Source organism: Prionailurus bengalensis, chromosome B3 (assembly GCF_016509475.1).
Source record: "Prionailurus bengalensis isolate Pbe53 chromosome B3, Fcat_Pben_1.1_paternal_pri, whole genome shotgun sequence".
Taxonomy (NCBI): domain Eukaryota; kingdom Metazoa; phylum Chordata; class Mammalia; order Carnivora; family Felidae; genus Prionailurus; species Prionailurus bengalensis.
The window spans coordinates 68,428,500-68,454,121 of NC_057355.1; the positions used below are offsets into that span (position 1 = coordinate 68,428,500).

At 38.1% G+C, this 25,622-nt stretch overlaps 2 protein-coding genes across 4 annotated transcripts in view; both read left to right on the forward strand.

Annotated features, from left to right (window-relative positions):
• Positions 1 to 3,123: 3,123 nt before the first annotated feature.
• ARHGAP11A (Rho GTPase activating protein 11A) lies at positions 3,124 to 22,168 on the forward strand. Of its 2 annotated transcripts, none has more exons than XM_043555719.1 (12): positions 3,124 to 4,041; positions 7,617 to 7,687; positions 9,791 to 9,887; positions 10,593 to 10,846; positions 11,492 to 11,655; positions 11,819 to 11,965; positions 12,499 to 12,573; positions 13,636 to 13,800; positions 16,439 to 16,568; positions 17,276 to 17,384; positions 19,134 to 19,272; positions 19,666 to 22,168. In XM_043555719.1, the coding sequence occupies exons 1-12, from the start codon at positions 3,913 to 3,915 to the stop codon at positions 21,231 to 21,233; spliced, it is 3,048 nt and encodes a 1,015-aa protein (XP_043411654.1). In that variant the 5' UTR covers positions 3,124 to 3,912; the 3' UTR covers positions 21,234 to 22,168. The 2 variants fall into 2 exon arrangements, with proteins under 2 accessions (XP_043411654.1, XP_043411655.1); XM_043555720.1 differs by having other exon boundaries at positions 3,133 to 4,041; positions 16,493 to 16,568.
• Positions 22,169 to 24,858: 2,690 nt separating this feature from the next.
• Positions 24,859 to 25,622, forward strand: part of LOC122468825 (neuroendocrine protein 7B2) — a 59,839-nt gene continuing 59,075 nt past the window's right edge. For both annotated transcript variants that reach the window (XM_043555722.1, XM_043555723.1), the window contains exon 1: positions 24,859 to 24,973. The gene's annotated coding sequence lies outside the window, so the exon portion shown is untranslated. The remainder of the gene's footprint in view (positions 24,974 to 25,622) is intronic.

Below are 25,622 nucleotides of genomic sequence, written 5' to 3' on the forward strand. Positions count from 1 at the left end.
CATATGCATTTCATACCATCATAAAATCAAAAAATCTGAAGTTGAACAATCAAATTGGGGACCATCTGTACTCCATGGGGCTTTCAATAGTAGAGTTTTGCTACTTTTAGAGGTAGGTGTGGGAGTCTGCTGAAGCGAGAGAAAATGAAAATGTCTAAGGTTGGATGGCCATATGGAAAAAGAGAAAATTCCATTCTTTATTCTACACTGGATAAATTGCAAATGGATCAGAGACATATTTTTTTTAAAAAAAAAAGAAAAACCACCCAGTACTAGAAAAATTAAATGAGTGAAATCCTTTATAACCTGGGGTAACATTTCTGATGATTCAGAATCCAAGCATTAAGGGATGACTCAGAATCTAGAGCATCAAGGGAAGAGACTGATTACAATTTAAACAAATAAAAACACAAAGCAAAAAGTCCAATAAAAGTCATTAAAAGAGTTCAACCTGTTTTATATTGGGCTAATATGTAAAAAGTTTCCATTTTTTTTTTTTAAAGGTTATCTGATAGGAAATAGGCCTTGCTCTCCCTCTATTGGTTACCATTTTTATTAGAGTTTGGTTTACCTTTCCATTGTTTATTTTTGAAAATATAAGCAAGTGTCTATTTGTGTATGTATTTCTGACCTCCCTCCACCTTACACAAAAAGGAGCATACTGTACACATTCTTTTGGGCCTTGCTTGTTTCCCTTCATTTCATAGCTGTAGATCGCCAACATTCCTTAAAACTCATCATACTTCACTGTATGTACAAATCATTTGAAAAGATGCTCCACCTTACTCATAAAAAGATAAATACAGGGGCGCCTGGGTGGCGCAGTCGGTTAAGCGTCCGACTTCAGCCAGGTCACGATCTCGCGGTCCGTGAGTTCGAGCCCCGCGTCGGGCTCTGGGCTGATGGCTCAGAGCCTGGAGCCTGTTTCCGATTCTGTGTCTCCCTCTCTCTCTGCCCCTCCCCCGTTCATGCTCTGTCTCTCTCTGTCCCAAAAATAAATAAACGTTGAAAAAAAAAATTTAATTAAAAGATAAATACAAAACTGTAATGAGACACCATTTGCCACCTATCAAATTAGCCAAAATCGACTCCATTAGAGAGGCTGTGGGGAAACAGGAACTCTCATACTTCACAGATGTGAATACAAAATTGCATAATGCCTATGATGGTGAATTTGACAATATTAAGCAAAATAACATGTTCTTTTACCCTCTAACCTAGCAATCCCATTTGTAGGACTCTGTGCTAATGGTCCATTAGCAAAAGCATATTGTGTATGCAGAGGGAACTTTTTGTAATAGCAAAAGGCTGGAAATAGTGCATATATCTATCCATAGAGGCCTGGTTGAATAAACCATGGTACATCCATATATAACCAAAGAGAATTATGTCCAGTTGATTTAAAAGAGTATTTTTGAAGAAAAAAAGAAACAAGCTTCATTCAGCAGTCTTATTTAGCAATATTGTTATTATTGTTTTACATATATGTATGTGTGTATATATGTGTACATGGACAAGGCAAATAAGTAATTATGTTAGCATCATTAAGAACCAGTAACTTTCATCTTAAACGAGACAAAAGAAACAAAATCAAAGAGCTCAGTTTGGGAAAAAAGGATTATGACATAGAAAAGGTGCTTAATGTTCAACAGCAGTGTCAGGTTTTTAAGAAAAGGAAAGCTGAGACATCCAAAATCCAAAACAATGTCAAGTTTGAGGGAGGGAGGAGGTTAAAGACAACATAAGTCATTTCTGAAGCAAGAAGAAAAGAGTAGGAATAGGTTCGGTTTAGTCTCTGATGCACCGGATCCTGTTAAAATCGATGGTTCCTCTTCAGTGCCTTTGTCTCTTGATCACTGTTCCACTCCATCATCCCACCTTTTTGCCAATTTCTGATTCTTCACATCAGTTAACCATCGGTATGTTGCTCCTCCCCGCATCAAGGATCTTTTATTATACCCTATCATAGAATAGTATTCCCTTCCTTACTATACTTCTCTCAGTGGATAATTATGTCCTCATTAATATCATTACTTAATATTCTCCTCCCCAACGCCCCCAAAAGTGTCTGTTTTTGCTCTTTATCCTATACCATATTGCATAGTAGGCGCTCAATAAACAGTTGGTACAATGCTTCACTTGCATTTTATTCCCATTTCTTCAGAGAATCTTCTTCAGGCTGGAAAAGGTGGAACGCCTAAGGACTGAGCTCCGAAGGGGGCAAAATGATTCTAGCAAAATGTTCTCTACTTCATTCATTCATTCGGGAAATGCGCACTGCTAGGCGACAGGGATACAACAACGGATAAAATAGATACAGCTCTGTCTCTGTTCTTCCCAAGTTTACGTGCGGGTGAGGAGAGGTGATCTAGTTAAATACGCAACATTGCCCGTATTTAACTTGAGTCCATGTGTCCTCCCCTAAATGAATTACATCCCAGAAAAAAGAGAACATCCTGATGGGACCGCTGACGTTTGAGAATGGATCAGCAGCCCAGGGACAAGAGTTGGGGGTGTGCAGTACTGTCCGTCAACAGGATAGCGTGTGGGACTGGAGCGGGCCTCCTAATTGCGTATTGCAACGAATGCCGCTTCTGCAGCTGTCGCCTCCCGAAGACTTCGCTCGCCCCGCGCACTCAACTCTCTCATGACAGGTCTTCTTTGTGTATTTAACTACCTATGCGCTAAGATTTGAGCCATCAGTTCCTCAAATACGGGCCAGTTTCCAGAGCCGAAGTAACCTCTAAAGGCGCTGCTTCAGGGGTACCCAGATCAGCATTTGTACACCCTAACTCAGGCTGCCTCACTTCGGTCCCGTAGAATCGGTTTCTCCGTTACAGGGCCTTCAGCCTCCGCCAAGTTCTGAAAAAAAAATGAGAATGGGGTGTCTATTACATTTCCCCGAATGTATTGTCTCAGTCGCAGGCCAGATATATTAAAATGAGCTTGAAACAGTACTTTCCTCCAAAAATACGGCTATGGAGGAGCAAGTGGAACTCACCTTTTTTTCCCCTCTCTCTTTTCATATTTCTTAGTTGTGCCCACCACGCCCTTCCGCGTCTCACTAGACAGGCAGCTCCTGGCCACTCTCTGAGGTCCTGATTTTGAAATGAGAAACGGGCCAATCAGAGCGCGGAGCGCTGTTTGGCGCTGCCATTTGAGCCTGGGCTGGAAGTGAAGGTGGAAAGATTGCGGCTCCGGAGCTGCAGAGGCGGTGAGGGCGGAGGCATGAGGAGAGTTGCGTGGCTTCAGTGAGGAGACCGGGATGTGCCTGCCGGGGGCTGTAGGCAGGCTGATGGGGGAGGGAAAGAGCAGCCTGTGAAACGGAGTGACGGCGGCGACCAGCCCGGGCGGGGACCGGGACTGGAAGAGGCGCCTGAGCAGCCGGCTGGTCCGGCGGCTGGGCTGGGGTTTGGGGACGGGGACTTGAGAGACGAACTGAGCCTGCCAGCGCAGGAAGGCAAAGGAGAAGGGTCGTGTTTTGCCGTTGGGAAAGAGACGAGGGCGAAGGAAGGATTGGAGGAAGCTGGATCTTAGGAAGTGGCCGGAAGTGCTGAGAAGCTGGTAACAGGCGTCGGTACAAGGAACCGAAAGGATCAGGAAGAAAGAAGGGAGGTCTGTGTAAGTAGCCGAAAAGATCGAGTGACAAGAAAGAGGGCCGGTGTAAGTGAAGGAAAAGTGAGGTGTGGCTATATCAGAGGGAAGTAGGAGAAGACGGTCAGTGCAAGTGGGTTGAGGACCGAGGGAAAAGCCGTGGAAGTGGCTGGGGTCCGGGGCCGGGACAGTGCCAGACTTGGCCGGAAGGCAGCGGAGCGGAGCGCAAATCTGAGAGTGTTTGGAAATTGGAAGACTTGGTGGCGAACGAGGGTCAGAACTGAGATCCTGCCTCGGAGAGTGAGCGACGTGTCCGGGATGTGGGATCGGAGGCTGGTGAGGTTGGCCTTGTTGCAGCAGCTTCGGGCCGTCTATGGCATTAAGGTCAAGAGTGGCCGTGGGCAGTGCGATCGTAGGAGACATGAAACAGCGGCCACGGATACAGCGGTAGGTTCTGGGGAAAGAGGTTTGGGTTAAAAAAAAAAAAAAAAACCACCCTATCCATCACTTATTACAGGTCATGCTAAGATGTTCATTCTGTATGGATCCCAAAAGAGAACGTGGCTAAGCGTGACTGAATGAATCCAGATGGTCTACTGCTGAAATTTAAAGAATGACATTGTTGATTCTTTACAGGGATTTTTAATCATTGAGAAAGTTGCAAGGTTTTTCAACCTCGCAACATTGACACTTGGAACTAGATAATTCATTCTTTTTTTTTTTTCTTTTTTTTTTTTTTCTTTTTTTTTTTAATAAATGGATTAGGTTAAAGTTTGGAGCAGTTTCAGAGTGTTACAGGACAATTTTTTTTTTTTCAACGTTTATTTATTTTTGGGACAGAGAGAGACAGAGCATGAACGGGGGAGGGGCAGAGAGAGAGGGAGACACAGAATCGGAAACAGGCTCCAGGCTCTGAGCCATCAGCCCAGAGCCTGACGCGGGGCTCGAACTCACGGACCTCGAGATCGTGACCTGGCTGAAGCCGGACGCTTAACCGACTGCGCCACCCAGGCGCCCCTAACTAGATAATTCATTCTTTGGGGTGGGAGGTGGGGGCTGTCCTGTGCATTATGGGATGTGTAGCAGCGTCTCTGGCCTTTACCCACTAGATACCAGTAGCATCTCCCAGTTTTGACAATTAAAAATGTCTCCAGATGTTGCCAATTTATTGTATTTTCCCAAGTAGATCTTAGGAAGGGAGACAAACAGTACCCACCCCACCCCGCGCCACCGTTTTAGAATTAAGATTTGGAAAGGGTCAAGGGGGTTCAGTAAGTTTTCTAAATAAGTCAGTAGAGGAGGTGTGTCAGAACATTAGAAATAGACTTCAGATAATCTCTCTATATTTACTAATTTGAAAAAAAAATAAGCTTGCTCCTTGTTTTTTTTTTTTTTTTTTTTTGAGATACAAAGCTATTTTAAGTATTTAGAGATGAAAGCTAATAAGATTTGCACAGCTCTTAGTTTATATAAGTACTTGGATAAGAAAGCTAGTAATAAAAATAATTTGTATACCTCTTAATAGCTTATAGATTCTGGAGACAGTAATTTTTGTTGTTTGCAGCTGGTGGCAACATATTTGTTTATATGTAAAAACTGGAGTGGTTTTTCTGGTTGTAAAACTGGTTTTCCAAGGTCTCAGATGTAGTTGGTTTTGAAAGTGTACGAAAGACTTTGTGTCAGAGTTTTTTCACCCCTTAAGAAAATCAGTACCTACTTTTAGAGTCAGGTAGACCTGAGTTTGTTTGAATCCTGCTCTACCCCTACTAGATATGTGAGCTTAGGCTGTTTGTTGAATTTTCCTAAGCTTCAGTTTCCTACTCTATAAAATGGGAATAATGATATCTCTCCTTGGGTCATTTAGGGGATTTAAAAATGGTAAGATCTGTAGATTGGACTAGCACAGTGCCTGTCACATGCCACATATTCAGTTAATGATGGTTGTTACGTCAGTCATTGGTCTAGATCCTAATGGGTAGTCAGGCTAGAAATTGTAATAAAAATATTCTAATAAATATTAAGGTCAAGAGTGGCCATGGGCCGTGCCACCGTAGGAAACATGAAGCAGCAGCCACAGATATAGCGGTAAGTTCTGGGGAAAGAAATACAGAAGATCGTTGTGTTATAGGAATGGAAACAGGATAAGTAATATTTGAAAACTAGATTTCTTGTAGTTTTCTAAGTACATTCTATTGACTTACTTAGAAAACTTACTGATCCCCCTTGACCCTTTCCGAATCTTAATTCTAAAATGGTGGGGTGGGGGATGGGGTGGGTACTAAGTACATTGTAAATGATACTCCAATACACAAAGTTTAAAAAGCATCTTGTTAGTTTTATTTTATGAACTTATAGCAATTACTGTGAGTCCATTATTGAGAATAATAGACTTGAGGAAAAAAACGTGAATTCTGTGTATGTTAAGATATCTCTAGACTTATAATCAGCTTCAGCATCTGATTTTTGCATTTTGTTTGGTTGTCCAGTATCAAGACAATTCTGATTTACCCAAATAAGGGGTTTCCCACACGAACATTTTTTTTTAATAGCTCACCTTGAAATGGGAATTGTAACAGCAACACATATTCTGTGAATGCTTACTCAATGTCAGACACCATAAATGTTTTACATCTTTTAATTCATTTAATTCTCTCTGTAACTCTGTGACTGAGGACCTGTGTGAAGGTGCTGAAGCATACAAAATTAATTTGATCAAGATCATTCAGCTAATAAGCAGAAGAGCCAACCTTTGAAACCTGGCAGTCCTGCCACTAGGAGCCTGCTCCCTTAAGCACTATCCTGTACTGCCTTCTGTATTCACCAGTTGAATGGAGCCAGATGCTTGAAAAGGACTGGCAAGATTTTGTTGCTCTGTTGAAAAGCTGACAGAGCTGAATGATATTTGTCAACGTAAGGTTAAATAAGGTGCTCTTATCACATAAGTGCGTCGAGAGCATTCTTGGAGAGCAGATGCATCTAAGCTAAATGAATGTTTATGAGACTGGGTATACCCACTTATCCAATTCTGTATAGGCAGATACATACACGCGTGTATTTGTTTTTAAATCCAGGGCAAAACTGCAACCTTCTCAATCAGTAACACGTTTTTAAGAAGTTTGAATGTATCCACAAAGATAGTGGCAGATTCTTTATTCACAAGTATGTAACATACAGATTTAGTCTTGGATCTTCAGTGTATTAAGTTTGAATATGAGTAATACATTTGAATGTGACTTTTCACAAATATTTTTCAAAGTAGTTAGATGTGAATTAAATGTTTGCAGAAGAATCCTTTTCTTGGTTACTTCAGAACATAGTTTGAATAGCACTTTTCCACAAAGTGTGGAAAAGAAGATCAGGTCTAAAAATAACCATTTCTGATGTAATTTTAGGAAGTACTCAATGAGTGACAAGAATTACCATTATCAATTTAACCTTTTGTTCATCTTATTATTTATAAGGTGACAGAAGGAAAGTATAAGGTCAGTGTTTATAAGGTTACTGAAAGAACCTGTAGTATTTTTAGAAAATGCTAGTGTTTCAGCCAAATTTTGTTTTAAGCATTAACTGGATTGATTTTCCATTATGGGATTGGAAACTGATGGAATGCATTACATTGCTTCAGTGCAATGACTTTCTGTATTTTTTTTTAAGTTTTAATTCCAATACAGTTAACATGCAGTATTACATTAGTTTCAGGTATACAGTGTAGTGATTGAACAATTCTATACATTATTCAGTGCTTATCCTGATAAGTGTGCTCTTAATCCCCTTCACCTGTCTCACCCATCCCCTCACCCACAATGACTTTATCTTGACTATTTTTGTACTCCTAGCACCTAGCAATGTTTAGTGTATAGTAGTTACCTTTTACCAAATGTCCTTATAGTAATTGTTTTCATTGTCTTGATTGATGATTTCAATTTTTAAAGATTTTCTGAGGTTTTTAATTTGCTTAATATTTAAGAAAACTCACATTGTGCCTAATATTTGTGTTAGAATAACTGAATTTGCCATTTTAGGGTAAAATATTTGGAGTACCTTTTAATGTATTGCCCCATTCTGTCGTACCAGAATATGGACATATTCCAAGGTAAGCTAAGTTTGAGATGAAGAAAAAATATTTCATACTGGTGTTTGAGCGTTTAAAAAGAAATAGTTGATTGACTCTTACACATTTGTTTTGAACTAGCAAATGATTGAATTTCTCAACATTAACTAATGTAATGTCGAAATGTTTTTAAACTTTTACATATTTTAACTTTTTAATTTCTGTTCATTCCTAGGATTGAATTTAAGGTTCAGTAATAAATTAAATGTTTAAAAAGCAAGTTATTTTTGTTCTACTAACAGTGTTTAGTTCTATACCAATTCTTGTGCTGCAATTCTGACTATATTCAGTAATACACTGAATTTCAAATTCAGTTACAATTTATATTTTTTTTTTTGTCTTAGAAATGTTGGATGAGAGTATTTTTTTTCTCCTATACAAGTTTTTAAATTTTGTTAGGTTTTCAAAATTGTGATCCCATTATAGTTAACATACAATATTATATTAGTTTCAGGTGAACAATATAGTGATTCAACAATTCTATACATTACTAAGTGCTCATAATGATAGTGTACTCTTTAATCCCTATTTCACCCATCCCCCTACCTACCTCCCCTCTAGTAACCATCAGCTTGTTCTCTAGTTAAGAGCCTGTTTCTTGGTTTGTCTGTCTCTCTCTCTTTTTCTTTTGTGGATAAAAGAATATTTAAGATAACATTCAGTAGTATCTGTGAATACAGGTTATGTAACACTTGAGCTTTTCTATGTCACTTACTATTTATTTAAAAGTAACATTTTAGACTAACAGCATCAGAAATTACTTGGGAAGTTTACATCTTAAATAGTTTAAAGACACATGTAAGGAAACTATCTTAGGTCTTACTAATTCATTTCCCCTCTATCCAAAGTAGGGTTTATTCTGGCTACTCTTGTTCAGTAACCTAGGTTTTTAACTGATGCATTGTACAAAAGCATTTATTGAATACTTTGCTGCTTTGGAACAGTTTTCCCTCATTCAACATATAAGTGTAGATTAACAATCTACACTTCACAATCTTTGTAAGGTGAGCACTTAGTATTTTGCTTTTTAAATGACCTACGAAAGGTGTGCTTATGATTTTCTACCTTTAGAATTGCAAAATATATCCCCAGTAATGATGACTAAATCTTTTTTGTGATTTCTATGCCCGCTTTAAACAAACAAACAAACTTTAAATTCTGTCAGGCACCCCCTGGGACACTCAGCCATTGTGCACCAGTACAATGCTATCAGTTGCTTGCTGCTAACATCTATTCTTACTTGTTGGTATCACCTGTTAACTATTAAAGCCAACATCGATGGTTCAAATTTGTTCAGTATAAAGAAATTGAGCACACACTTCTAAGTATGAGAAGGATTGTAAGGACTAGGATATATTTGACTTTTTTTCTGAGAGGTAATGTTAGAGTGAGAAAAACATGTTGCCTTTTTTTGGGCCAGTGTAGTAGATGGTAAATATTTAAAGCTATGTATTCTCTGCAAGGTTACACATGAAGAGAGGATAAAGAAAAGAAGAAGGCCTTAGGGCCCTGGGTTATACTAGCATGAAGAGGTCTGGCAGAAAAAGAGGAGCCAGGAAAGGAGTTTGAGAAGGAGCACTTAGGGGGACAGCAGGAAAACCCGAAGTTATCATGAAAAAGAATATTTTCCAGAAAAGCAGGGAGTGGTCAAGTGTGTGAGATGCTGGCAGGACAAACAAGATGAAGACAATTGACCATGGGTTGGTGACCTTGTTGAGAGCTGTTTTGTTGGAGTAATGGGGGTGAGAGTTCATTGGAGAGGATTAAGAGAGACTGGGATATGAAGTGGGGGCAGTGAAAAAGACACACCCTGTGCTGTGAGCAGAAGCAGAGAAATGGAGTAGGATTGAGAAGGATGTAGAATTAAGCAGCTTATTGAAGTTGTCCTGGATAAAAAGATGGACCATAAACCACTTAGGAAGCAAAAAAGACAACTAGAGGTAACCTTTTTTATCGCAAAGATTGAAGGGATTTCTGACACCAAAGCTTCTAAAGACAGTGCTTAGTCTGCTCATGTACTTTGGTAGGAGAATAGGATTTAGTTAGATGTGTATCTGGCCACCTGAAAACAGTTCTTTCTTTCAGTTTTCTTGTTGATGCTTGCACATCTTTAGAAGAGCATATTCACACAGAAGGGCTTTTTAGGAAATCAGGATCTGTTGTTCGTCTGAGAGCCCTAAAGGTAAGCATATTATTGAACTATTATTTTTCATTTGTGCCACTTTTTGATTTGGTTTTTAGAATTTAAATATTTAGAACTATTGCATGAATTACTAATAGAAATTGAATTTGCAAATAGCCTTTTTCATGGCAGAAGAACCTTTTTTTCTAAAAGGAATTGTGCAGCATTTATATAATGCTTTAAGTGTTATTGAGATATAATTGACAAATATTTAACGTATACAACTTAATGCTATATGTATATACTGTGAAATGATTGCCACGATCTATTTATATAATGGTTTAAAAGTTCAGAGTATGTTCAAATTCATGGTCCTTTATTGCTATAAACTATATGAAAGGAAATGGTTTTTTTTTTTTTAATTTTAGCTTTCTAAAATGGCATGTTGTATAGTAAAACAAGTGTTAAGAGAAATTTATTTTTTTTAATATGCATATTTAATGTTTATTTTTTTGCGGGGGTGGGGGGGGGGAGATAGGATCCAAAGCAGGCTCTGTGTGACAGCAGAGAGCCCAATGTGGGGCTCGAACCCATGAACCATGAAGTCATGACTTTAGGTGAAGTCGGACGTTTAACCGACTGAGCCACCCAGGTGCCCCAAGAGAAATTTATTAAAGAAAACTCTCTAGAGTATAAGAAAGGATATTTTTATTTGCAGTAAACTCTTAAGCCCTCAAATACTCAAGATTATTTTATTTATTTCAGAATAAACTGGATCATGGTGAAAGTTGCCTGGCTTCTGCACCACCTTGTGATGTTGCAGGACTTCTTAAGCAGTTTTTCAGGGAATTGCCGGAGCCCATTCTTCCAGTTGATTTGCATGAAGCACTTTTCAAAGCTCAACAGTTAGGAACAGAGGAGAAGAATAAAGCTACATTACTGCTCTCCTGTCTCATGACTGACCACACAACCGATGTATTAAGATACTTCTTTAACTTTCTCAAGAGTGTTTCCCTTAGGTAAGTAATAAGTCTTAGGAAATGACAGTTTGTTAATCAGCTTGATTTACCCTTATAGATAATAAGTTAAAATTACATTTGGAATGCAAATTTTTCTTAAAAAATTATTCCTTACTATAAGAAGTATATCCTGTATAATATAAGAACCAATATACCGAACGATTTAGTATTTTCTCGCTGACTTAACATCATCATTATGAATGGCTTATTGGTGTCAGTAGGATTCTTTGTCCACTGAATAGCTTCAGATGACTGTTTAAAAAAACTTTTTTTTCTTTTCTTCTCAAATTTGTCCCCCCTCTCAGCTGTCAGTGAGCCTCCTTGTTCTGGACATGCTTGTAGCCTTCTAATACAGTTTTTCTGTGTGTGGGTTTGAAAACCAAATATACATGTTCAATTTGCATGGAAACCCAAAGTGTGGACTCCATGGTTAACATGGTTTTTATGATATATACTTAAGCACACAGGAGCTATTTTTGGTTATGTCTTATTTCAAGCCAGTCATATAGATGGGTAGACAAAGGGTAACTATTTTGACTTGTGTTTGACTGATAAAGTAAGAAGTCTTCAAAGTGTGCCCGATATATTATTTTAACTCCCTGTTTGTCTCTGGGTCAATCTAAGAAAAACCTTGTTTCATTTAAGGTCTAGTGAGAATAAGATGGATAGCAGCAATCTCGCAGTAATATTTGCACCAAACCTTCTTCAGACAAGTGAAGGACATGAGAAGATGTCTGCTAACACAGAAAAAAAGCTCCGAATACAGGCTGCAGTGGTACAGACCCTTATTGACCATGCATCAGATATTGGTAAGATGTAGTTGCTTTATTAAGTAACAGGAGTTGTTTGAGGGAGATCCCATATTCCTCCAAGTGAACTGTGAAGACAGCTGTTAGAAAGTTGATGTATACTATCTGAACATTTTGAGTGAAAGTGGAGGAAAAAATTTTAACTCTGAACGTTTTTGTTTAGGGCATGTTCCAGATTTTATCCAGGAAAAGATACCGGCCATGTTGGGTATTGATGGTCTCTGTGCTACTCCATCATTAGAAGGTTTTGAAGAAGGTGAATGTGAAACTCCTGGTGACTATAAGAGAAAGCCAAGACAAAGTGTAGGAGGTAAGGGGTAGTGGCAGTCCTGTTTTGTGCAGGTATAGCAATATGCTTTTATCTAAAATGTGTTTAAATATAATAAAGATTAAGCTGTGGTGTATATCTTTTGGGGGCTTACGGTATAGTTGGGAAGACATGTCACATGCATGTGAAAAGCAAAAATGACAATACAATTTAGTATTGAATGCTAAACCTTTACACAAACGTGAGAGGTGTTCAAAGGAAAAAGTTCCCTGGAGTCAAGGACTCCAAAGAAGAAGTCAAACTGAACCTTCTTGAAAAACGCGTATAGACTAGGGGAATTAGGTAGAGGGTCAGAATATTTGTATCCTATTGTAGATAAGAAGGATGCTATGAAGAAAGATTTGTGTAGGGAAGTAATCTATCTGTGTCGGTAAACAGACTCATATGACTTGAGTGAGGGGTTCATTGTAAGTTGACATAAACTTAGATGCTGGAAAACCACAAATATTAATATGAATTATTGGTGACAGGTAAATGTTGAATTATAATTGATTATATATGTGTTTGCATTTCAGATTTTGTTAGTGGAGCATTAAATAAACTTAAATCTAACAGAACACCCTCTATTACGCCTCAACAGGAAAGAACTGGTAGGTATTATATATTTTTTGTTTAAGTGAAAATTTCTGTATATTACTTAAAAAGTAATCATAACCTAACTTATTTTGGTTTAATCAAATCCAAGTATTATTTCCAGTGGAAATACTGTACTTTAATACTAAGTTGTGACATTACTAATTACATTGGATATAATGAACCCAAAATTGTAGTTAAGAATTTCTTTTAGTATCTAGTTATATCTTTAGTCTTCTAAATCATGCTTTTCTGTTGAATGTAACTTGGATGCTATTGAATATGTGAAAATAGCTCCAATCTCATTTTTGTTTAGAACCAGAAGTTTATTATTTTATCTTCCAATTTTTTTTATCTTGGTTTGCTTGTGGCTGAAATTATTCGGCCCAATAACACAATAATAGACCATATGATCACTTGTTTTGTTTTTCAGATTGAAGAAAAGACTGAAGAAATTTAGTGGTTAATACTCATTTATGATGAAAAGCAGAACTAATAAGTAGATCAGTTTGTTTGAACTCCTTGATTATGATTTTTTTTTTCTTTTTTCTTTTTTTTTTTTTTTTTTTTAACGTTTATTTATTTTTGAGACAGAGAGAGACAGAGCATGAACGGGGGAGGGTCAGAGAGAGGGAGACACAGAATCGGAAACAGGCTCCAGGCTCCGAGCTGTCAGCACAGAGCCCGACGCGGGGCTCGAACTCACAGACCGTGAGATTGTGACCTGAGCCGAAGTCGGCCGCTCAACCGACTGAGCCACCCAGGCGCCCCACCTTGATTATGATTTTATTCCATATGTTAATATTCTTTAATGTGGATTATATACGTCTTTCAGTCCATTTGGTTTAAGTTACTATTGTTTGTTAATCTTGCCTCTTTGTGACTTTCCTCTTTTCATTTTAAGTAATTGGATGGTGTTAATTTAGTTATAACATATATTTGATAATGTAAACATATTCCCTCATTCCTTGGTTAGCTCTAAGTAATGGCTTTATAAGAAGAAATTATTAGAAGCTTTTGTATTTTATCAACTCTGGGAGAAACAACAAATGATTGTTTTTTTGTTTTTGTTTTTTCAGCTCAGCTACCCATATCACCCATGAATCTTACACCAAATGCTAAGCGTAAACTACCAATAGAGTCTTCTCATGGTTTCTCAAGTAAGAAAAGGAAGTCAATCAAGCACAATTTTAACTTGGAGTTGTTGCCAACTAATCTCTTCAACAATTCTACACCAGCATCAGGTAGCAAATAGAATTTGTATAATTGGGTTGTAAATGTTAACATGAATGCCTACTCTGGGCAAAGTGCTATTTCGTATTAATGCCACCCCGTTTAGGAGCTTTGGCTTTATTCTGTTTATCAAATCTCTGAATTTTTATAAAATCTCTAACTTCTAAAATAGACACTGGTTCAGTATTATTATGTGTATGTGTATATGTTTTATGACCATGCTGTTTGAAAGTTAGGATAAATAACTCAGAGTGAGAGTTTGGGCTTCTGTGTATAGCACTGGCGCTCAGATACTAGGTGACGGGACATCCTGAATTCCAGTTTAGTTACTTCTTGATCTATTGCTAGGGCTGTGTTGCTATCTTCTGTTGAGATTGCCAGTTTGATTTTCTCTAAAGGCAGAGTGGTGGGGTATTGGAGGAACCATTATGGTTGCTGTTGAAGGGCGGTGGGGGGGGGGGATTTTTTAGTTTTATACTCAAGTAGCTTTTATAAAAGCTTTAAAAACTTTGTTTATGCTGTTCCTTGTGGCATGGTTTCCAGATGGTTTACTGACCTGCCATTTTCTTCCAAATGACCTCTGAGTTTCTAATGTGGCCAACCAGAGCCTCCAGAGAACAACTGAGTTTTGCTAATTTGAGTATCAGATCTTTGTTAGTGTGATCTTAGATTGAGTTGGCTCCTTCAAGTTGGCTCATAGTCAGTCTTACAAGTTAACCTTATGATCAGCCCAGAAAGAAATGAAATTCTAACTAAGCCCAGAGTCTTCCATCTCAGATTTGTCTCACATTTCGTCAAAATGTGAGTGATCTCTGATTCTTTCAGGTTTTCAATTTCAGTTAATGTTGAGGATTTTACTTTGTTAGCTAAGTGATGAGATCTTCTTCCCAGAAACTTTTTGTTTACATTATCCAAAAAGTTCAGATTTTCCTTGTTTGTTTTATTAGAAAGTTGAACAGAATAGCAACTTGTTTTTTATGGTCCTTCACAGGTTCTCTATGGGTTTAAATATAATGATAAGAACTCTAAGGCTCTGTCTGTATTTCTTTGAGTATTCAGAAGTTAGAGACTTAAGTTCTTTTAAACTAACTTACTGTTTTCTTAATTAAGGTTTTTTCCACTTTGGAGTAACTGTTCCCAAATGGCCAATGTGAGCTGTAATTCTGCCTGCCTCTGCTTATAAGCATTATAACATCTGCCCCAAGAAACGAACCTTTTGATTCCTTCTCTCCAAGCTCCCCAAACATAGTTTAAACCTGCTTGTGTTACTGGAAATTCAGTACGAGCCTGCTTAATCAGTGATTTTTTTCATGGACGAGAGACACAAAAAGAACTTCCATGCTCTTCTGCCATCTTGGCTCCTCCCTTCAATGACTTTTTTTTAATAAAAAAATTAGTAAGTTCAATAACCTGTTATTTTAACACCACTTTTCTTTGACCCACTTTCTCAGCCACAATTCAATAAATTCTGTCTGTAAAATTGAAAATAGATTGGCTTCTAATTTTGGATAATAACAGCTATGATGCTTTTTTTAATGTATAAAGGCGGCTATATTAATCTATAATCCATGAATTACCTATTTATAATTTTTTTCTTATATGTGTGATGACTTTGCATTATTCCCTATATTCTGGCTGTGGTTCCTTGTGACCACTGATACATTTTCAAGATTAGACTACAGCTCTAGAATAAACTACCTATGTCACACTGGCTACATTACATTGGCCTCCAAAATTTTTGTCAGCCAAATGCACCCAAAAGTCTCTGTGATGGTTGTATTATTTTCCTTCTGTTTTTGCAACTAAAAAAAACCATGCTGTCTCTGTTTGGGGACCTGTGTGAATTTTTTATCAATACAGGTGAGGAGTTGAGAGGGTTCATGTTTATTGAGTATATCCTGGACTTGATTCAAATATAATTCAAATGTATATAGAGCCTTGGTTCATAACTTTTTTCCCTTAATTTTTTATTATAGTTTCATGGTATAGTGTTAAATAACTTAATCAGAATGACCTGTTGTAACCACTTATTGTTAGCATGGAACTCGTAGGCATGTTTTATAACTGGTTTTTGTTTGCCAGAAATATTGAACAGAGGCAGGTGGACAGCAGTTGGCTAGCCAGGTACATACTAGATACTCGGACTCTAAATTGTTTTCAGTAGCTCATTTTTGGTAATAGCAATAATTAACATTGTGTAATATAGGTACTGTGCTAGACATTTCATATATAAATATATAACAGTAGTTTTTATATTTACTGTAGAAGTCCATTTTCAGAGCTATTTAGTAAGTGGTGGGACAAACTCAAGTCTGCCTGTCTGGAAAGCTTGCTCTTTTTCCAGTCTGCAATAGTGCTCACACCTCCCTTGTATTCTTAAACGAGTTTAAAGTAAAACTCTGATATAAAAGTCATGTTTCATCTGACCCTTAATTGCCAACAAAAAATTTAAAAGTAAGAAATTGATACTATTTTTTTTTTTTTGAGTTGAGTTGAGTTTATTTGGCTTCTGAAGTTTCTTACCAGAAATTACGTGATTTTTGTTGTTGCTTAGGGTTGGATATTAAGACTTTAAACCTAATTGCTACTAATATTTTACACTTGGAAAAGAAAGTATGTGTGGTGTATTATATGTGGTTATTTTTATAGTTCACATTGATACAAGCCCCGAAGGGTCAGCTCAGAGTTCATTCTCTCCTGTAGCCATCAGTGGAAACGATTCGATCAGTACAAGTGTGCTAAGGCGAAGTAAGAGGATTGCAAGTAAAAAAATTTGCAGGTAATACATCCAGGACATTTTGTTTTCATGGATAAACATTTGGTGTATATAGTAAATAAAATGCTTTGTTTGTCTTTCTGCTGAGAAACATATTTGAATCATAATTTTTAAAAATTCTCTCTGCCTTTATTGTCTTATTAATCAGTGCCCTTTGTATATACTCCAGAGAAAGAGTCTTAATTTGAGTTTACTTGCTTGCTTAAAATCCTATTGTATGTTGATGTGTGTAATTTTTTAATTTCCTGCTAATTTAAAGGTAGTCTGTTCTAATGATTCTGGTTTATAAGTGACTAAATAACTCTTGAGATAAACAGGAGAGGCCTCTTTATACACAAATATAATGTGTTCCTATACTGTATTTCTTTTTTTTTTTTTTAAACGTTTGTTTATTTTTGATCAAGCACCAGTGGGGGTGGGGGGAGAGAGGGGTCAGAGGGTCCGAAGCAGGCTCTGGGCTGACAGCAGCGAGCCCAGTGTGGGACTTGAACTCAGGGACCGTGAGATTGTGACCTGACCCAAAGTCAGACAGTCAACGGAGTGAGCCACCGAGATGCCCCCATACATGGTATCTCAAAGCTTAACTGATTTTAGAAAATTATTAACTGTTTAATTGCTGGCAATATAATTTGCTCTGGACTTGAAAATTTCATTTTGTGAGAATGCCTCCAGTTTTTATGCTGACATTTTTTAATGCCATTCTGTTTTAGGGTGGAATCGGGAAAAGCAGGCTGCTTCTCTCCTAAGATCAGTCGTAAAGAAAAGGTCCGAAGATCTCTTCGTTTGAAATTTAGTCTGGGGAAAAGTAGCAAAGACCCAGTAAGTGTCTTTCACCATTTCATTGATGTTCATATTAGCATAAAATGTAGATGTGGTGGTGAAAGATCCTCTGCCCTGCCTCTCCAGCCACAGTTGCCTTCTCTACTCCCCTTTTATACCAGACTCTTACATGTGAATCAATACTGATTGTTTCCTCCTTTTCTGTTCTGCTTAAACTGATTCATTCCAGTGAGGCTTTTATCCCCAGTACTCCCCAGAACAGTACTGCAACTGTTCTGAAGGTCATCCATGAATTCAGTGGTGCTCAAACCAGTGATCAGTCCTTGTTAGTCTTCACCTGGCTAGTTACTTGCTCCTCTTTTGCATACTTCCCTTCCTTGCTTCAGGGACACTTTACTCAATGATTTTCTTCCTTCTTCGTGGGTTACTTTTCTAATTCCTTTACATTAGAGTGTCCAAAGCTTTGTCCTTGGACTTCTCTTTTCTCTTTCTACTCAAAGTGTTCATTAGCTTTAAATGTCCTATATTTGCTTAAGACTTCCAAATGTATATCTCCAGACCAAAATGCTTTCCTGAACAACTTGACTGTTTAGCACCTGCCTACTTGACTTCTCTGCTTGGATGTCCATCCAGTAGACAACTCACCTGTAACCTGTCCCAGATAGAGCTCTCAAGATGCATTTCTTCACTGTTGCTCTTTCTCCAGTCCTCCCCCTCTCCACCAACCACACTCTTACCTGTAGTCTTCACCATCTCACATATGGCGACTCATCTGGCCACTTCGGCCAAAAACCACGTAGGCATTCTTGACTCCTCACATCCTGTGTAAACCAGTAGGGCATCTTGTGTATCTTCTGCTTTCAGAGTATATCAAGACCGACCAATTCTCACTGGCACTACATTTCCACCATTCTCTAAATTCTGTCATCTCCAGCTTGGATCACTGCAATAAGGCCCTACTAGTAGGTCTGCCTGCTTCTACCTTGCTGCAATACTAGAGCCAAAATTATTCTTTTAAAACCCAAGTGAAGTCCTGTCACTCCTCTGCTCAGAATCCTCCAATGACTCCTCATTTCACTCTGAAAAAAAGGTAAAATTCTTAGGTTTACAAGTGCCTCTCCACGGGACCGGATCCAGCCTGCCTCTCTGAGCCCTCCTGACTTCAGCCTTGGAGACTGTCCTGGCCTTTTTTCTCTGTGGAATGTTCTTCTCCCTTTTATCCTCATGGCTTTTACCCTCTCACATTTTTCTTTACTCACCAGTCATCTTCCAATCACTCCTGTTTAAAATGACAGCCCCACCTTTCGTCACTCCAGAGCCTTCTTACCCTGCTTTACTTTTGCCATAGCACTTCTCACCTTGTGTATTGCATAATATACAAAATAATTTACGGTTTTTCTTGTTCTGATCAAAATCACCCCATCTAAAATGTGAATTCTGTGAGGTGAAGATTTTGGTCTGTTTGTTTTGTTCACTCACTGTTGTGAACATGCCCTGGCTCAGAGTCCTCACAAAAGAAAGAAATTTTTTAGTTCATGAATATGTGAGGCTGTTTTTATTTTAGATCGTAAAATATCAACTGAGAACCAAGTCAAAAGCTTACAGTTTTCATCAACATGCATGCAAGTAAATTTGTGTTGGCTACAAATTGTTTTTCAATTTTTTATGTATTTTTCAATCAGCTGTAGAGGATTTTGAGAAATACAAAAAATTTACTTGGTCTTAATATTCTGAATTAACTAGGTTTATTTCTTCACTAAAACATTTTCAATTTTCTTTTCTTCGCAGAATGGGTGTCCTGGTGTCGATAGATACGAAAATGTCGGTCGACGACTTGCAAATCAACAAAGTTTAAAAAATAGGATTGAATCTGTAAAAACAGGTCTCCTTTTTAGCCCAGATATTGATGAAAGATTAACAAAGAAAGGTACATTTACATGGTATTGTTAGTTTTATGCAAAAAAAACCTACTTTCATTGTTTTTCTGAAAAATTTGTACCAGCTTGAGATGTAATTGACATATAACCTTCAATTATTTTTATGGTAAAATATATTAAGTAATTTACTCTTCTAGAAATTGAAAATTCATGTTTGAAAAGTAAAAATGTTTGAATTGGGATTGTATGTTTGTATGAACAATTGGAGGATGCTTATAAATACAAAAAGTTTGACGTTTTAATACTAAAAATTATTCTTTTAACACAAATCCTTAACTTATTGAAATTAAATGCTTAATACCTTTATATGCCATGTGTTTGAATAATATTTGAAATATGTTTCAAATATAAATGATTAAAAAGACTGAACTGCTTTATTTTAGGTTCAAAAAAGATCAGTAAGTCTGAGGAGAACTTATTAACCCCAGAGCGTCTAGATGGAACAAGTTACCGGATGTCTTGGACAGGACCTACTAATTCCGGTTTTCAAGAAATGGTGACAAATGAAGTTTCTCCAATCAAGGCAAATCTTGAGGTGGAAAGCTCTTCTTCGGAGCTTGATACTTCAGTTGAAAAGTTACCTGTTAGTTCATATGAACGCACCCTTTCTAATGTACAGGATAAGCATAACAACAGTGTAACTGGAAGCTCTCTTAGTGGGGATGAAAATCACTTGACCACAGAGACTCTGGTGAAAATTCAGAAAGCATTTTCCGAATCTGGAAGTAATCTTCATGTATTGATAAATCACAGCCAGTCATCAGTAACTAATGTGGGGAAAGTAAAACTAAGTGAAACATCTTCTATAGAATACAGTCCAGAGAAAAATCTGTTTGAGACTAATGATTTGACTGTGATAGAATCAAATGAACATCAAACTGGTAAAGAAGAACATAGTTTTCCAGAACAAGACATCTCACTACATCAAACTCAAAATTTGGATAGAGAAGCAACTGTAAAATGTTATTCAACTCATGTGAAGATTGAACATGAAGAAAGCATTTGTTCAAATATACCTAAAGACTATTCAGTTAAGCAAGAGTTGCCTAGTGATGAACACGTAAAGGAACAGCAGTCTCTGGGGGATAAAGTAAATCCTGAATTAAGGGAGAGCGAGAATATGATCGAAGAGAACTTGGCGAAGCATGCAGCTAGCACTTCTTCCTCAGAGCCCATCACGTGTAACATAACAAACTTGTCCAAATGCAGGCCTGTGAGAATTGTTAAGCAGCAGTCGCTGGTGGAAACCTGTAGCGCTACGGTTTCTGAAAGCTTACAAATGACAGAGCGTGGTAATGTGTCAGACCACATACAGTGGTTTAACAAGCTTTCTTTAAATGAACCAAATAAAACAAAGGCAAAGTCACCTCTTAAGTTTCAGCGTACACCTGTTCGTCAGTCTGTCAGAAGGATTAACTCCTTGTTGGAGTATAGCAGACAACCTGTACGGCACAAATTGGCGAGTCTTGGTGATGCCGCTTCTCCTCTGGTGAAGTCAGTGAGCTGTGACAGTGCTCTTTCCTCTGGTATGGAAAGTACATCAAAAGATTCCTTGATTTCATATACCAAATCAGGTCCTAAAGAACAGAAGTTTACGGGGTGTGGACAGTCCAATGTTGATACAGTTTTGAAATCAAGCATGGAGTTAACTTCTCAATCTTTCTCAAAGACCAAGAGGCCCCCAGACTCCACGAATGCTTCTCTTGGGTCTACCAGAGTTTGTAAACAGGAAGTGGTGTCCAGAGGCCAAATTAAGGTTCCCTTGGATGACCTGACAAATCATGACATATTAAAATCTGTTGTAAATAATAATGCGGGCTTTTCTCCTGGGATAAATAGCAGAGTCCTTAGGAAACCATCAGAAAAAGAAAGGGTCTGGTATAAAGGTTCTCCAAAAAATCCCATCGGAAAAGCTCAGTTACTACCAACGAGTAAACCTGTAGACTTGTAATTGGTAGATGTTAATACTTGTTAATGTAAATAAAATTAGCTGTTGGTGATAGGACTTGCAGGATAATCTGCATGTTGGTTTGTTAGCTCAGGAAGGTTAAGTGATAGATTTTAATTTCAGTGCACAAGCAACTTGAATTCTTAGGCTTGTATAAATGACTTGTTTTTCTTAATTATGGCAGTATTTAAATTTTGTAATTGTATTGTGATCTCTTCAAGCAGAGGTTACATTTTACCTTTTGAAAGAAGTTGTTGGCTGGGTTTATGAGAAATTAATTCTTGAAAATTGTATGAATTTTAGTTTTAAGTGTGATAGGAAGAGTGAACGAGTTGTGACTATTTCCTGTTATTCCTCCTGAGTCAGAGAAGGTTTCTACGAGAAATTTCTAACCCGTAAAGGGAAGAGATAAGCCCTACAGATCTTATTTCTTGAATTACGTTGATATTTATGGTTTATGCCAGAATCCCTAGAAATTAACTTGCTTCAATAGCAACTTAATCTTTTATTCCAATTTGGGGCAGAATAATTGGGCTTATATGGTCTGTAGATGTGTACAGCTGGTTCCCTTGGACGAAGAATAATGGCTAAAGCAGAATAAGGACTCAAGTGTGCTCTTAGAGAATGATGCTGCAGAATATTCGATGACTTTTGAGCCATACTATTTTATAGTTAATTTGCACAAATATATTTGTAGCTGTTTTGTCCAATATAGGATTTAAAATTATTTAAGGAGGAATAATTAAGCTTGGAAATTTTTAATCAAAGTGATTTCTTACATTCACATACTTGATTTTATAATTTAAAATAGGTGATGTGCCTCTGTACATTTAACTTGGATTCTTAACTTTTGATTCTTATAAAAGCCTATGATGGTTTTGTCTGGTGTGTAAATGTTATTTATTTAGCATAGACATTAAAGGTAACCTTCTGGAAAATGACTTGTCTGAATCTCTAATGAAATTCAAAATACCTCTTAGAATTTGACCCAAATTGTTGAGCAAATCTATCTAAATTTGTATTTTAAGTTATTAGAAGTTAATCTTTAAGGAAAGAATAATAGCAACAATGGTGGATATTCTCTAGGTTTTAGAGGAAGGAATATTGCAGGGCGAACAAACCACTGAAGATAGTTTTACAGGTCAGTTTTTAGAATGTCACATTCAGACGGTGGAGCAGAATAGAACAGCACTGCAAATCTACTCAGAGCAGCCAGAGTCATCAGATGTCTGCTTGACCACATTTTACTTGATAGCAGTACACCTGTTTTATTTCAAAGCGATTTCCTGTCTATTACCTAGGAATCAACCCTTTCTCACTACCAGTAAGAATTTGACTTCTATAAAGACTGTAGATATGAATACCATGTTTATCTGACATGAAAACAGGTTTGTGATATAAACTGGATATTCATTTCGGCTGTTTATGATATTTCTGATAGTAAGTCGAGATAGGAAACATTCATAAACTTTGAAATAGATATTGTCTGATTCAGAGCAATTTTTTAAATTTCACCTTCGCTCTGGATAAACTTTTAAAGATGTATTAATGCCATTTTATATCCATGGGTATGGGTGAAGTGTTGAATAGGAAGACTAATTCAGTAAGAAGCCATGGGAGATTAATGGTACAATTACCTGAATTAGTGGCTTTTCTGAGAGATTAATAATGAAAGATATTTATTTTTTAAAAAACTACCCACATATTACTCCCATTTTGGTTAGGTGAAAGCCAGAAGTATAGGAAGACTATGAAAGTAAGAAACTTGTACAGTCAGGAAAGTTAAATTTTAGAATTAATCTCTCCACTTTATCTAAAATGGAGATGTTACTCATCTCATGAGGATATTTGGTCAAATGGTATGTGAACGTACTTAGTAAAGTTAGGTTAGGCCCTATGGACATAGGCGCCTGGGTGACTCAATAGGTTAACTGTCCAACTCTTGATATCAGCTCAGGTCACGATTTCACGGTTTGTGGAACTGAGCCCCAAGTCAGACTCTGGAGCTGTCATCACAGAGCTTGCTTGGGATTCTCTATCTTCCTCTCTCTCTGCCCCTCTCCCAGCTCACATGCTCACTCTCAAAATTTTTTTAAAAAGTATGGACATAGGCAGTAACTTAAAGGATTATTTTCACTTTGTTATATACAAGTGTAAATAAAGATCTAATACGAATTTATTTATCATGAGCAACAATACAATTACACAATTACATAGGACTTAAATTAGCCGGCTGCTTGGCAACATTCTATAATCACTAAGAATTTAACATAGTCATTTGATCATCAAGTCCAGGATGTGTATAATTTAAAATCTCAAATTTCAAGGGCAACTGAGTGGCTCAGTTGGTTAAGCGTCCGACTTTGGCTCAGGTCATGATCTCGTGGTTTGTGAGTTCAGGCACTGCATCAGGCTCTGTGCTGACAGCTTAGAGCCTGGAGCCTGCTTCAGATTCTGTGTCTCACTCTCTCTGTCCCTGCCCCGATGGTATTCTGTCTCTCTCAAAAAATAAACATTAAAAAAATTTTTAAATAAAATACAAATTTCATATGAAACCTTTTGGTGTATCTTAAACGTCCATTCAACACAAAAGCAGTAAATCGTGATGCCTTCTCCATTTTTCCAAGCATAAAATGAAGATAACAGTAAAAATGTTAAAGTAAAATTCTGGATTGAAAACGTCAGTATGTGTAAATAAAAAATAGTAATTCCCAGCGTTTGTGTTTGAGCCTAAAACCAATAAACCATATTTGTCCTGTTGATTTAGCACTGAAACAAAAAGCTGGAAACAAGCATCCATGAAAGAAAAGATCATAGGAAGGAGGTTTGGCTGTAAAACCTGAAAGGTCTTGTGTCTGTAGATGATAATGGATTTGCTGCATAGAGCTAAAGAGATCTGGGTGCTACCCTCATCCGGGTACTTATTCTCTGGCCTCCAGGGTTCTTTACTCATCCCCAGTTTTGAACGAAATGTGCCATACTCTATTGTATGGTCTCACATCTCAATTTTGAATTTGGACTGAATTCACATGTTCAAGGTTGCTCCACAAGTCTTTAACAAAATATTCCAGGGCTACCTGGACAAATTTCTGCAATGTGCAGGGAGTTCAATTTCTTAAGAAATCTTGATAGTCGGTGTGGAAGTTTAGAAATAACAGAACTAACATTCCCAGGTTTTCATGTGGTTTTGGTGTACCATTTTTGGCAGAAGTTTCTAATAAATACAGTTTTCTGTTCCGTGAAAGGGCTCCTGAAAGCACGCTTATGATGTACTCTATCATTAAAAGGTCTTAGGACCTCTTCATCTTTTGTCTTTACCAGTATTGCCCCCTTCGTCTTCAAGCCGGAATACTTACAGAAAAAAATTAAAAAGCTGGGAAGTGGCAAAATTAAAGATGTGGTATTGGGGGCGAAGGACAAAAGTGGCGATCTGGCACACTGTTTAGAAAACTGCTTGAGAAGAGGGGAATTACGTCCACAGACGGTCGGATAGATAAAGAGCCTCCAAGACACGTGCATGTGGAGTGCGAGGGTTGAACCCTGTGTGGCTCACGGCAGGAGGCACCAGCGTCTGGGTGGCGATCTAGGGCGACCGCGCGTGGCCGCCTCCACCTGCTGGAGAAGCGGTGGGGGCGGAGCTAAGATGCGGAGGGAGGTGACGCACGCGCAAACCACATCATCAGGCTCCCGGCTCGACCCTCACCCAGGCCCAGACCGCGGCAGAATCCTCCGGCTGCCCCTCGGTGAGTCCTGCTTTGATACCTGCTCGACCCCCTGAAGCCCACCTGAGACACGCGGGTTTTACGGGACTGGCAGCGGAGGGGGCGTCCTGCTGAAATCCTTGAGGTGGAGTCTGAGGGCAGACAAAGGCTGGGTGGGGATTAGGAGGTTCGGGTATAAACTGGAGGGGAAGAGTACCGAGGGAGGAAATTGGGTAGCTGATGAAATCAGGACGGTGTTGGCCCGGGGGTTAAATGAAACAAAGACATCCTGCATTCGCACCGGCCAGAGGAAGATGGAGATGGCAGGAGAGGTTGGTGTCTGCCTCCAGCCTTTTACGTCAGAATTGCAGGCTTTGCTGTCTCAGCTCTTTGGGAAACAAGGTTTTATATCTAGGGGTGGCTGGAAAAAGCCTTTCCTTTACAGAGACAGAAAATAGGGGTTATGAATATTGCAGTTTCAAGGAAGCAAATGAATCCTCCAATTCCCCCCCCCCCCAGAAGAATGGTCAAAAAGGAGGGTTTGCAGAGCCATTGCTTGCAGCGTCCGTCTTAAACAGGTTCAGCTGCAGCAGCGCATAGCCATTGCTTGCAGCGTCCGTCTTAAACAGGTTCAGCTGCAGCAGCGCATAGCCATTGCTTGCAGCGTCCGTCTTAAACAGGTTCAGCTGCA